General features: G+C 46.9%; 1 protein-coding gene across 1 annotated transcript in view; it reads right to left on the bottom strand.

Moving 5' to 3' along the window:
• Nucleotides 1-338: 338 nt before the first annotated feature.
• NOX5 (NADPH oxidase 5) overlaps nucleotides 339-13,993 on the bottom strand; it is a 34,874-nt gene continuing 21,219 nt past the window's right edge. Inside the window, 8 exon segments of the mRNA XM_067728052.1 lie at nucleotides 339-470; nucleotides 1,505-1,671; nucleotides 8,370-8,466; nucleotides 9,102-9,134; nucleotides 9,136-9,190; nucleotides 9,468-9,592; nucleotides 9,987-10,031; nucleotides 13,713-13,873. Coding sequence (XP_067584153.1) covers nucleotides 339-470; nucleotides 1,505-1,671; nucleotides 8,370-8,466; nucleotides 9,102-9,134; nucleotides 9,136-9,190; nucleotides 9,468-9,592; nucleotides 9,987-10,031; nucleotides 13,713-13,873 — 815 coding nt within the window.

The raw sequence follows: 13,993 nt of genomic DNA, 5'->3' as shown, positions 1-13,993 counted from the left end.
CTAGGACCACTGTAGCAGGAGGGAAGGCATCCTCAGAGGACTTCTAGAGAAGCTGTTGCCCTGAGAAGGCCCCCTGCACTCCCCAGCCATGTCACCTCCATCCCCCGCCCCCAGTCTGACCAGTCCCACAGCAATCCCGGAACTCACAGCAGCACCGCACAAGGCCCTGCCCTTCTCCCTGGGCTCTGAAGGAAGTCCATCGGTCCCCTAGGGCCTCCTGTTCTGCACGGTGAGCAGGATTTTCTGAGTCGTCTGAGGCTGGTCTCTGCAGGGCCCTGGTAGCAATCCGATCCGGCTGGCGGGCAGTGCGGGTTTGGGCAGAGCTTGGAGAGGCAGGGCTAGAAGTTCCCTTGGAAAAACTTGAAGCCGAACTGCTTACAACGGTCCTTGAGCACCTTGGCCAGAGCTGGGAAGCCACAGAAGAAGACCTGCACCTTGCCCTTCTTCTCAGTGGCTAACTTCTGGAACACCTGGACTGCACAGGGCTGGGGGAGAGCAGAGGGAGAAGAGGGGGGACCGTGGACCCGCCCAGTGACACACCCAGTGGAGCCGAAGACGTAATGGGCCAGGATGGCTGTCCTCCCCATGAGGAGCCCCAGGGCACAGCTGCTTGGCTTCAGCCATTAGTTTAGGAGCCATTTGCTCAGTGAGTAACCTGACTCCGACCCCAGGGAGGGGCTGGACCAGAAAGAAATAAGATCCAGCTCAGTTCAAGGAGCTGCATCCATGGGGGAGACGTGCACTAAACCAGCTGCAGTGCTGTAGGCCGATGGCAGAGCCCAGAGGGTACACTGACCTCCAAAGCCCCAACCTCATGCTAGCCCACGGGCCTCCATCAAAATGCCGCTTTCTTGAAGTCAGGCTTTCTCCTCCGGCGAGGACCCTTTTCCACCCCAAGTTCTGCTTAAGAATTGCCTTTGCCTAAAGTTCTCTTGGTGCTGAAGCCCCGCCGGCATCCCGTTCTCCCCAGGCTCTCACTATCTAAACATGGATCATCTATAGCAGTTTGAAAAGAAATACCTTCTAGTCACTTCAGGCAAACTCTGCACCCCAACTGGTAAGTGCTCAGGGAGGAAAAATAATAATAAAACCAATCTGAGGAATAAAATAGAAAGACTGCAAACTATTCTGTGGCTCTGGGCCTCAGTTTCCCTCTTTGTACCAGGAAGGGATAAGACGACGCCTCCCCGGGACTCTGTCCACTGGGGCCTTCAGACTCTGGTTTGCAGAGGGTCAGGGCTGGGAGAGACCTTGGAGGTTATATGGGCTAACTTCCTCTGTGATCAGATGGGGAAACGGAGGCTAGGGGTGGAACAAACGGTGCTAGTGATGGAGCCAGGATGTAGGTCCCCTGCCTCCCGTTCCAGCCCTGAGATCCTGGCTGGACTCGGATGCTGGCCTCAATCTTTGCCCCTGCTTGCTTGGCCCTAATCTCCCCAGGCACTGCCTCAGACTCTCAGACCCACTAGTCCCTGCAGGCTTCAGGGCTCCAGGTGGCCTTTACCTCGTTCCAATCTGGCCGCCCAGGCTGGCTGCGTGTCTGGAGGCCCGTGATAGAATCCTTCTTCTCCTTCTTGGCCTGGAGATCGAGGACCATCTGCAAACCAATGGCCTTCATGTCATTCTTGCCCAGCGCGGAGGTCATATACATGCGCAGCTCCAGGAAACGGCCTACGTGGGGGAGGAGAGGGCAGGATTGAGGGGCCAGCACCCATGATGGGGACAGGGCAGGATGCCAGCCACCTTGTCCTGGGGCTTGAAGGAGGACTCACACTGTCGGCCAACCATATTCACCCAGTACCTCCATTTGACCAGTGCTGTAGAGAGGAAAGATGGCTCTCTTGAGCTGCTCGAGCTGGGTAGGCCCTGTGCATGGCACAGATGAGTTATCATATAGCCATTGTCTAATGTAAGTCTCACAACCACCCCAGGAGCTGGACCTTATATTTGCAGAAGGTAAATGAATCCCAGGGCAGCGTGGCTGTCCTTGGTCTCTGAACTCATGCCCTTCTGTGCCTCATGGTGTCTGCTCAGCCTAGCTGGGGACACAAGCTATGCACACATGGAAAGACCGCTGAGACCAGAGAGTCAGGGGTTGAGTGAGTGGATCAGATGGCAAATGCTACTGACATACAGGGCAGGCTGAAGCACACGCAGCCGCTTCCTGGGACGGTGGGGACTGGGCGAGGTCTTGGAAGAGGGCTGAGACTCAAAGGGGAGGTGAAGGAAGCACCCTAAGAAGGGAGTAGCATGAGACAAAGGTGGGAGGCTGGAGTTTGTGGGGCATGATGTGACTGCCCGGCTGGAGCAGAGCATCCTTGAATGGGTGCAACAGCGGGTAGGACTGGATACACAGTGAGGCCAGAATGTGAAGAATCTGGAATACCCAGCTAGGGAATGGGGGCAGGGAGAGGGTACTGGAGCAGGGCATGATGAGATGAAAAGAGCATTTCAGGGAAGGAAGTCAGAGGACTGAAGGGACAGGGCAGAGACTGGCATCTAGGAGACCCATTAGGCCTGAGCGTCCACAGCTCTGTGTCTGCAATGGGACAGGTTTGTGAGATACTGATCCCGCCAGCTCTAGGGCAATCGGTACATCCAGGTGGGCACCTCTGTGCTCAGGCAGTTTCCTCCATTCTCCCAGAGGTGGCAAACACATGTTGTCATTTTCCCAGTGTGCCATGATGGGGAGAAGACTGGCCAGGGCTGCCCCACACCCCTGCCACAATGCAGGCCAGAAACGGCGGGGCCTGATCTACCACGTTGGATTCACGAGCTGACAATCCTTTATCCTTAAAGGATTCTCTCTCCCTAAAGGATTCAGGCCAGCCCAGCTTGTTCTCTATTGTTTCATACGCCACGCCACGATTAGCCCACTTTTCCTTTGGCTCAAGATCTCAGCCATTGTTAAAATGCAAATGGCCCTAGGAGGGACACCACATTTCATTTCACACATCACTGAACTTGAGTAGTGTGGTGGTGCAGGAGGGAAGAAGACGTACCGTAAGGGATGCCCACCTGAGACAGCCCTGGCCCTTCTTCCTCAGAGTCACTGCCCCCCCCCATTCCCCCACACAGGGGTAAGAAAGGAGAGAATGAGACATCAGAGCGGGAGGGAGAAGGAGGCGCTGTGGAGGTTTTCGCTCTCTCCAAGACAGCGTGTTCCAGACAGTCCTCCCATTTCTGGGACACTCTCTTAAGGAAATCATCCAAAGGAAGGGGAAAACAAAACTATGTGCTCATGCATATTAATTGCAGCTTTATTTATGATAGCGGAGAATTAGGAATAAATAAAATGTCCAGTAGTAGGGGCATGGTTAAATAATATACGGCAAACCACCGTATCCTTCATTACATAGCCATTAAATACTACGAGTACTGGTACTACTATTACTACTAAATTTATGGAGCAATTACTACTACTACCATTACTACCACCTCTACTACTATTAGGACTTCTACTAATGGTAAATTGACTGAGCAGTTATTAAACTCCAGCCCTTATTCTAAGTGCTGTACAGATGATCTCTCACCCAATCCTCACTACAATCCCATGAGGTAGGTACTTAGTAGTATCCATATTTTTCAGATGAGGAGATAGAGGCAAAGCAATGTGCCCAAGGTTCTATAGCTATTATGGGATAGAGTAAAAGACTCAACTCAAACAGCACAATTGAAGCTTAAGCTATAGAAATTAAAAATTATAAACCACAAATTCTTTGACTCAGACCTCGGTATATGATTAAAGTTGAAATCAGAGGCCATGTGCTTCAGCTGCAATGAGAAACCTTGGAAGAAATTTGAGGTAACAAAGTTGTTGACTCACGTGGCTTTGAGAATGCAAAGCAGTGGGTTAGCTGTTACCCTTTGCTTACACAGATTAGGAAGAAGCAAACAGCAAATATTTATACACCAGTAACTAGAAAATTTTAATTAAATCTAAACTTCTCCCTTAGGCTGTCATCATAAAAGCAAGTTTCTTATGAATTAATATACTTAAAAGCATTTAGAACAAAGTCAATGCTATATAAATATTTGCTTTAATTGTTATTTACAAGAAAGGGCAAGAAGCTTTACTACAATATTCTAGGGTTTATTTGTTCTCTTCCAAAGACTGTTGACTGGTGCTTTAAGGCTTTGGATGTTTCTTACAGTAAACTATATGTGTTTGAATGTTTTTTGTAGAAAACTGTGTCTGATTACTTGAACTTATAAACTATGTTTAGCATAGGAATTTGAATTTATTCATGGCAACCTTGTGATAATTAACCAGCCAAATAAGATCTAGTTCCAGTGGACTCAACACTGTAAAAAAAACCTCACCAATTCTCTTGAAGTTAGAAACATATCTAGAGATATTCCTCCTTATCTAAGATCTTCCGTAAGTAAAACATAACAAAACAAAATAATGACTAACAGATTAACTTTAAACATAGTACAAAACCTCAGTATTCCACAAAGATGTCCCATGAGGACTATTAAATAACCCAGAGAAACATGTTATCATGCAATGCTTAGTAAAAAATGTAGGATACAACACTTGCTGGGCGGGGAGGGGAGACTGCAGGGACTGGGGAGAGGACATTTAAACATTCCAATTTAATGAACGCATAAAAGAAGGGACCAAAAGAATTCATACAAATCAGCAAAAGAATTCGTACATGCCAAGCTGTATAATTTTTATCTTAGACCATTTTCTAAACTTTTTGATTGCTACCTCATCAGGAAACATTGAGCACACACCCCCAATAAATATATATGTTTGTTCACATGTTCATTTCTACTTACAGATTACGTCTATTAAAAATTTATGCTTGAGTAAAAGGAACCATATTACTCTCTCACCTTGAACAACTAGAAAAATAAGCAAGATATATAAAACAGTGGTTTCCAGACATTGGTCAACAGGTCATGTAGGACTGTCATTACTGAGGGAGGAAACACTGAAGTGAGCCTTACAATTACCTGGTGTTGGCCTCACTGAATTGAGGAGACAGAAATTGGAGATCAGGGAGCCAGGACAGCTAGAACGTGCCAGGCACAAAACTAGAATAAGGGCAACTGCAAAGAGGAAGAGAGACCGAAGGAAGAAGAGAAAGAGGAAGGGAGGATGAGGGCTCACTAGCTCTGGAAATCTGCATAAAGTTCCCCCTCAGTCTTTGGCTCAGTGTTAATCTGTACACTTGTGAAAGAAAATTACCAGAAAACATGAGGCTTCACAGTACCTGGAGCTCAAACAGAGCTGGCAATAGTTTGTCTTCCACCATCAAGAGTGCAGAGACCTTCTAATATATAAGGCAGTAGGATGAGTCCTCAGAGGTGCAGCACCTTAGCCCTGAGGCTGAATTAGCCCCACAATAAGGCCTGCTCTGGACTCTCCCTAACAAAAGTTAAAAGCAAGTCTTGAAAGTATCCAAACCATCCTAAACAATGTCACTGTGCAACAGAGCAAAGTACAGTGCTATTTAAAGAAATACCACAAAATCCAGAACACAACATGCAATTCACAGTACCTGCCATCCAGTAAACAATTACCAAGCATGTAAAGAAACAGGAACATATGATTCGTAACTAGGAGAAAATTAGTCATTAGAAACAGACCCAGAAATGACAGAGATGATGGACTTAGACAAAGATGTTAGAGCAAATATTATAAATGTCCTTGAGAATGTAAAAACAAAACAAAGCAGCTACGATGAGAAGAGGAATGGAAGACATAAAAGATACCCAAATGGAACTTCTAGAGAAGAACAACACAATAAGAGAAATGAAAAATACAATGGATAGGATTAATAGCTATTCTAGGTGCTTTGGTTTTTCCCTATAAATTTTAGAATAAGCTTCTTGATATCTATTTTTCAAAACCTGCTGGGACATTTATTAGGATGGGAAGGATAGATAAGTTGCTGCAGAAGAAAAGATGAGTGAACTTGAAGACATAGCAATAGAAACTATCTGATATGAGGCACAGATTGAGAGGAAAAAACAACAACAACCATACTCACAATAACCTGTGAGATATCAAACAGTCTAAGATCTGTGTAATTGAAGTGACAGGAAGGAGAAGGGGAGACAGAAAAAAAACATGTAAAGAAAGAATGGCTGAAATTTATCCAAATTTGATGGAAACTATAAGCCCAGATGTCCAAGAAGTTCAATGAACTTCAAGTACAAGAAATACAAAGAAACTGTTTCTCAGAAATGTTTTGTAGTTTTTAGTATACAGATCTTGCCCATATTTTGCTAAATTTATCCTTAAGTATTTCATGGTTCTTAAAATTCTATTTAAAGATTTTCAAATACTAATTATTTGTTGTTTGTAAATAGAAATAGAATTGACTTTTGCATATTCACCTTATAACCTGGACCTTGTTGAACTCACTATGAGACTGATCTAAATAAAGAGCTAAAACTATAAAACTTCTGGGAGAAAACCTAAGAGTAAATACTCATGACTTTGAGTGAGGCAAAGGTTTTAGTTAGGACACAAAAAGCATGAAGAATAAGGGAAAGAAATCTGATAAATGGGACATCATTAAAATTTCAAAATTTTGTTCTTCAAAAGACAGTTTAAGTAAATGAAAAGACAAACCACAGACTGGGAGAATATATTTATAAAATGTACACCTGGTAATGGACCTGTTTCCATAATATATGAAGAACTCTTACAATTTAATAAAAAGAAGAAAAATATCTGGATTTAAAGAGCAGACAAAATATTTGAACAGACACTTTACAAAGAAGGCATACAAACAGCAAATAAGACCATAAAAATATCTTCAGCATCATAATTAATTAGGGAACTGCAAATTAAGAGCATATTGAGATATCCCTATACACCGCTAGAATAGTTAAAATTAAAAAGACTGCCAACATCAAGTGTTGATGACTTGGTGCTTTGTGACCACCTAGAGGGGTGGGATAGGGAGGATGGGAGGGAGGCTCAAGAGGGAGGGAATATGGGGATATATGTATATGTATAGCTGATTCACTTTGTTGTATAGCAGAAACTAATACAACATTGTAAAGCAATTATACTCCAATAAAGATGTAAAGAAAAAAATGTTGATGAGGTTGTGGAGCAACTGGAACTCCACTGCTGATGGAAATACAAAGTGGTACAGTCATTTGGGAAAAATAATTTGGCAGTTTATAAAACTTAGCACATACCATACTACCCAGCAATCCCAATTCTAAGTATTTACCCAAGAGAAGAGGAAACATATGCCCACACAGAGACTTTCATAGTCAAAAATGGCTAAAAAGTGGAAATAACTCTAACATCCATCAGCAACTGAGTGGAAAAAGATTGTGGTATATCCAGAAAATGGAACACTTCTCAGCTACAAAAAGGAATTAACTACTTACTTTAATTTAACATGCAACAGCATGGATAAATCTCAAAGGTATTATGTTTAGTGAAAGATGTTAGAAAAGACTACATACATATTATATGATTCCATTTTTATGAAATTCTAGAAAAGGAAAAACGATAGTGATCGAAAGCAGATCAGAGGTTGCCAGGAGCTGCAAGTGGAGAGAGGGCATTGATGCAAAGTGAGATGAGGGAGCTTTCGGGGGTAATAGAAATGTCCCATGTTTTGATTATGGTGATGGTTATAAAACTGGACACACTTGTCAAAATCCCATTGTCTTTACTGGACACTTAAATTGACGAATTTTATTGTATGCAAATTATCCCTCAAGGAAACTTTAAAAAAAAAAAGTGTGAATACAAATCGTCTGAGAATCGTGTTAAAATGTACCTTCCCGGGCCCTATTCCCAGACAATCCGACTTGGAAGGTCTGGAATGAGGCCTGGTTATCTAACTTTTTAATAAGTGCTCATTTTGAATAAAAAGAAATGCCATAAAAAAGAGAAATGGGGTGGGGGAGGCTATACATTTTTATAAAATGTGAATAAGAAAAAATATCAGAAGGAAATCCTTTAAAATGCCTGGATACCTAGATGGGATTATGAATTTTTTTTCTCTTCTCTCTTTTAAGTTTCACAAAATATTACATTTTATTGGGGGAAAAAAGCAGGCCCCTCTCCCCCACATTTTTTTTTTTTTTCGGTACGTGGGCCTCTCACTGTTGTGGCCTCTCTCGTTGTGGAGCACAGGCTCCGGACGCGCAGGCTCAGCGGCCAATGGCTCACGGGCCTAGCCGCTCCGCGGCATGTGGGATCTTCCCAGACCGGGGCACGAACCCGTGTCCCCTGCATCGGCAGGTGGACTCTCAACCACTGCGCCACCAGGGAATCCCCTCCCCCACATTTTTGATAGAATAATCTAAACACTTTCTTAAAAAGACCCCGAAACCCGCTGCCCCACCTCCATCATCCTCAGGCCCCGCCCCTCTCCTACCCTCCTGAGTCTCCTCGGCCTGGTCCATCTCCATTCTGGTCAGACTCACAAACCACTCGAAAGACCGCTAGTCTCGGTTGATCCAGATGGAGTCCACCTACGGAGAAGGGTCCAGTTCAGAGGGGGCCTACCTCATTCACTCATATCTGTGATCCCCAGGGCCCTGGTGTAACCACCCTGCTGTGAGCAGGGCACACAGTATCGCCCCCATTTAAGGGAGGGGGAGACCGAGGCTCGCAGAGGTGAGGAACATTGCCCAGGCCACAGAGCAGCATGGGATCAGAACTCGGGGTCCTGACAACCAGGTCAGGATTTTCTCTAATAATCTATTGTTTACAGCAAGCAGTATTCTGAGATCTTAAGTTTAGGACAGCCAGAAAAACATTACTTCATTGTTTTTTTTTTAGAAACTCTTTGAAGTGGCCTACACAGAATAATAAATTTTCAAACGGCAAACGTTTTCATTTTTAAAACCACCGTCAGGTCACGGCTAGCAAGCATCGTGGCTGTAACTGAATCCCGGCTGCCTGACTTTCAGGCTCCGTGTTCTTTAACGAGATGCCTGCCTTTAGGGCCCAGAATGTCTCTCTGGGGGAGCCCTGAACACAGAGACCAATGGATCCAAGCCGGGGAGGGGTCATCTCTCCCTCCCCTGCCTCTGCACAGGGGGCATGTAGCTCTGGTGTCTGGGGAGCTCCCCAGTCCTTCCTGCAGGAGGCGGTGCTCACTCACCTTGTGGAGCTTCACGTCAGCATCCTGCACACACACCCTCCCTCCCGGAGTGCTGGCAGTGGGGGCAGATGTGCGTTCTCTTCTGGTGCCTGAGGGGAGAAGAGAGGAGGGGCTCTTGAGTTTGGGGTGAGTATGAGATTTCTCAGGACCCCAGAGAACAGTGCAGGGCACAGGGAGGGAGGTGGAGTGGCAGGGCCCACCCCATGAGGAGGGGGAGGGGTGAGACCCGAAAAAGAGCAGGAGAGGAAAGAGAGAAAAGGGGAGAGGGAGCCAGGTGAAAGGAGGGAGAAGGCAGGGCGGGGAGGGGAGGCCGTCTCTCAGGACTCTGCCCTGGGATGCAGGCAGGGCCACAGCCTGTCCACCCACCTGTACAAGATGCTCTGCAGGATGGAAGCAAAGGGGGTGATGCCGACGCCTGCCCCGATGAGCACAGCATGCTCGGAGGCGAATATCCTGCGGTTGGGGGTCCTGTAAGGGCCATCGATGTAGCACTGCATGCAGGAGGGGTTAGAGGAAAGACAGGATGGGTGGGTGAGGGAGAAGCGGACCCCGACGCTTCAGGACCTCCCTTTACATACAGGCAGTCATCTCCTGGGCTGGAACCCAGGAGTAAGTGGCTCCCACTCAGAGCACATTCTACACGCTGTGGTCTGAGCCAGAGTCTGGGAGAGCCCTAGAATGTTCACATGCAGAGCTGGTGAGAGCAGGGCCCAGCCAGCACTCCCCGTGTGCCCTGGGAGGGCAGGGGTTTGGTTCCGTTATCTGGAGACCTGGGAGTCAGACCGTGGGGACTGTGGAACCCGGGTACCAAGAGCCACAGCAAGCCCTCCCCGTGGGCAGAGGCTTCGATTCCTCTGCTTGGGGTCACCCCCTTGAGCCTCTCACCTTGATGTTACAGAACTGGTGGTTCTCAGAGGACACCTCGGAGACCTGCAGGGAGTAGAGCAGAGAAGGTGGGTCTCTGGGAGTGGGCGGGCCAGGCATTTCTCAGAGGCTTCCTCACCCTTGCCAGTCTGAGCAACCTTACAGAAAGGGAATTGCCTTTTCTGCCCCAACCATTCCAGGGAGCATGGGGCACTTTTGAGGGAGAACATCAGTGGTGTGCTGGTACACGGACTCCTCAGAAAAAGAAAGCACCACCACCGGCAACGACAAACTCCTGATTTTTAGTGTCTAGATTTCCGGTGTAAACACTGCCATCACGGCTCCCACCAATGACTGTGCTTAATAACTGGCTCTCAAAATTCCTGAAAATGTAACAATCGCTCTAGAGGTCCAACACAAGTCAGCTTCAGGGTGTGATGGGAGAAGACTCACCCCAGCCGCCTCTTGGGCTCAGCCACTCCCCGATAGCTTTCATGTTTCTAGACACAGCCCCGGCCTTGAACGTTCTTTCCCTGTGCCTAGAGCACGCTCTCCTCTTGCCCAGCTGGCAAATTCCTGTGCATCCTTCAGTGTGCAGCTCACTTGGAGTGGCTGCTCCTCCTGGAAGCTTTGCCCAGCTGCTCCAGGCAGAAAAGCCACGAATGGGCCTGGTTCAGAGTTCGCCCCTGCCCTTGGGACCCTGCTCTGGGCTTGCTGACAGGGAGCTGTCTGAGGGCAGGGAAAAGGCCTCCTCTGCTCTGCCTAACTCCTCCAGCCCCGAGGACAGGCAGACCAGATTCCCTGAGGTCAAAGTGCTTCCTTCCTGAAGATGAAGGAAACAGAACCTCCCCCCACTCAAAGGGCTGCAGGGGCCTGTGACAGTTTCTCTCTGGTGAGGAGTGACCTTCACAATCATCCAAGCAAATCCCTTATTTCACAGAGAGAAGCCGAACCCGAGAGTGTGGAAATGACTCGCCCAAGTTCCCACAGAGCTCGGGGTGGAGCCTGGGTCTCCAGCTGCCCATCCTGCACTCACCACGCCACACCACGTTGCTTCTTTGGCGGCAACCGAATTCTGTGTCCTCCACAGTGCTGGATGTGAACTACTTGTGAGGATTATTTTAGGAAGTACACTGTGAGAGGGATACTTCTCTTACAATGTTTTAAAATCCTTCTGATTGCAAGGAGAAAGCCTTACACCATGGTTATTATATCTTTCACATCTCTCTAACACTTACTAATCCCTCCTCCTTTTTTTTTCTTTTAACAATCTGAGAAAGAAAGAGATGGAGAGCATGACAGAGAGAGAGAGGGAGAGAGGGAACAAGCAGTGGATGCAGCTCAGGCTCAGAGCCTCACTTAGCAGGCAGCAACATCTGGCAAGCATTTAATTACATCGTTTTTGCTTTCAGAGTTATCTTCTGTTTACGGCACGTGATAACTGGTTCTTCATTAAACATGGCAATCTAAAGAGTCCTTTTAAAATACGATTAAGTTGAAAGTAATGTTGGGATGTAAGGAGAAAGATTCAGTAGGAAATATCACCTGTGGGAAGTAAATACGGCAAAAGTTATGAAGGTGCCATGCAGGTGACTGGCTACAGAAACACCACATGGCGTGTGGTCCTTCCTGAATGTGGCCTGCCCTTGAGGCCTTCTCTTCCAAGTTCCAAGGACCCACCCACCGTTCCTGGGAAGAAAAATCATTGGCTCTCCATGCTCCAGCCCCAGCTTCCTCAGCCCTACCTGGCCCAGGTCTTCAGCTGCAGCTTCCCACTGTGCCTGAACCCCGTCCTTTGTCCCCACGTACACCAGGCCTTCATCCCCCTGCTGTGGAGTTCCCTTGGGTCTGTAGGGCATCACCTCCACAGAGACATCCTTTTTGGAGTCCATTGCACCTTGTGCCGAGGCTCCAGAGTGGATGGGCTGGGGCTGCAAACCCTGTTTGGTTTCAAAAAACCCAGTGCTTTATGATTTAAACCTCAAGATCAGTACGTGTTAGTTTTTTTTAAAAGATTCAGAAACTACAGAACTTTAAAGAATAATGTAAAAAAGTACCCTGAATTGGAAGACACAACTTCTCTAAACATTTTCTCTGTCCTTCCAGATCTTTTTCACACACACACACAGTTTCACATAAATGGAACGTACTGTTTTGTAATTTGCCTTTTTCACTTACTACATCTTGACCAGCTTACATGCTAATGCATATACATTCACATAGTCTTTTTTAGGCAACTTACTATTCTATTAGACGGGCAATCAGTAATTTCTTTAACTGCTTCCCTACCGTTGGGCATTTTGGTTGATCTCATTTTCTCATTCTTGTTAACAACCATGGTATATTATATAAATTAGCTCTTTCCCTTTACCCTAACTGATTTTCTTCATAGCATTTATTACCACGTGACACATTTTATATCTATTTGGGCATTTACTGTCTATCTTCCCCTCCGGAAGGGAAGCAGTGCCAATGGCTATTTTGCTTATTGACATATCTCCAGCATCTAAAACAGTACCTGGAAAACAGTAGATCCTGTGCTCAATAAATATTTGCTAAATGAATGAATGAACAAGGTGGTTAATGTACTTCTTGTGTATGTGTCCAATCAGCTTGTTAGGCTAAATCCCTAAAAATGGCATTGCTGGGCCATTGGGTATAGATATTAAAACGCTGACACATATAGCCAGACTGCCCACCAGAAAGATTGTGCCAGTTTATTCTTTGGCAGCGGTGCTTAAGACCCCAAGGAAACACTGCTTTTAGTGTATCTAGCCACCAATCTCAGTGTGCCAAGACTCGCCCGGGTTTGAAAATCAGCTTTCTCCTTCGGGAGGTTTCCCCTGATTAACAGGAGAGAACATTCTGCTTGTTTCTACCTACCTCTCCCTTTCCCGGAGCTTTGCTCTTGGCACTGTCCTAGAAGGTCCCTCTGGTCTGACCAGGCAGGATTCCACATGGTTTTCTCCCCTGGACTTTAAATTCCACAGGGGCAAGGCAGGGCTGGGCCAGGCCTGGGGGCTTTCTTCCTTTGACCTTCAACAGGGTTTCCACATATTAACCTGTCTCCCGGCTCAGTGGTACAGCCTACTAAGTGTTCAGGCACCCTCAGCCTCCTACATCTATCCCTGCTTCCTCAGGTGCTGCTCTGATCTCTCTGTATTCCTCACAAACCTCCCAGAACCTGTATTCACTCCAGGCACTGGCAGATTGTCAATCTTGTGCAGTTCATCAGGGCTCAAAAGATAACAATGCTGATGGTGATGGTGATGGTGGCAGTGATGATGGTGATGGTGATAATGAATGATCCCTCTGGACCATGTTGCTCAGTTCACTCAATACTTGACATGCATTCATTCCATTGGTCCTTAAAAGAATCATGTGTAAAAGGAAAGCCAACGGTGGGAAGCACGTCCAGTTTGTAGATGAACAACTTTGAGGCTCAGCAAGGCTAAAAGATGTGCCCAAGGCCATACAGTTAGAAAGCGTTAGAGCAGAGAGGTGGGGGTGGGTTTTTCTCAACTCAATTTCCCCCTCTTTGCATTGTCCCCTTCTTTCTAATGGAGCACACTGGAGCGGGGAGGATCTGGCGTGGTCAGGCTTCGAGGAGGCTCTTGGACCCCACAGTCTGTAGTTGCCTCGCCCTGTGTGCCACCGTCCAGCCGGTGTACACGACAGCTGCTCAGTGGTTGCCAGCTAAGAAGGCAACTTGGTCCCCATGGGTTTGTCACCATGGTGGAGCCTTACTTCCCTGCAGTCACTTCTCTGCGGCTTCCTCTGACTCCTTCTCATCTTCAAACTCCTTGAGAGCCTCTCGGAACCATAGCCCACTGGGTCTGATTTCTTGAAGGACTCATACAGCCTGTTTATCCACTGGCCCTGGGACCGGGTGTGTAGCCAGATGGTGTCTGAGCAAGAGACAGGGAGGGAGGAAAGGGTTCAGCACTGTTCTCCAGCAGGGACAGGCCCGTCTCACTTGGAGGGATTGGGAGTCCTCCTTTGTCCTTAAGTCCTCCTTTGAATGTCCT

Source organism: Pseudorca crassidens, chromosome 1, assembly GCF_039906515.1.
Source record: "Pseudorca crassidens isolate mPseCra1 chromosome 1, mPseCra1.hap1, whole genome shotgun sequence".
NCBI lineage: Eukaryota > Metazoa > Chordata > Mammalia > Artiodactyla > Delphinidae > Pseudorca > Pseudorca crassidens.
The sequence above is the reverse complement of the archived record's forward strand: the minus strand, read 5'-3'. Positions and strand labels throughout refer to the sequence as shown.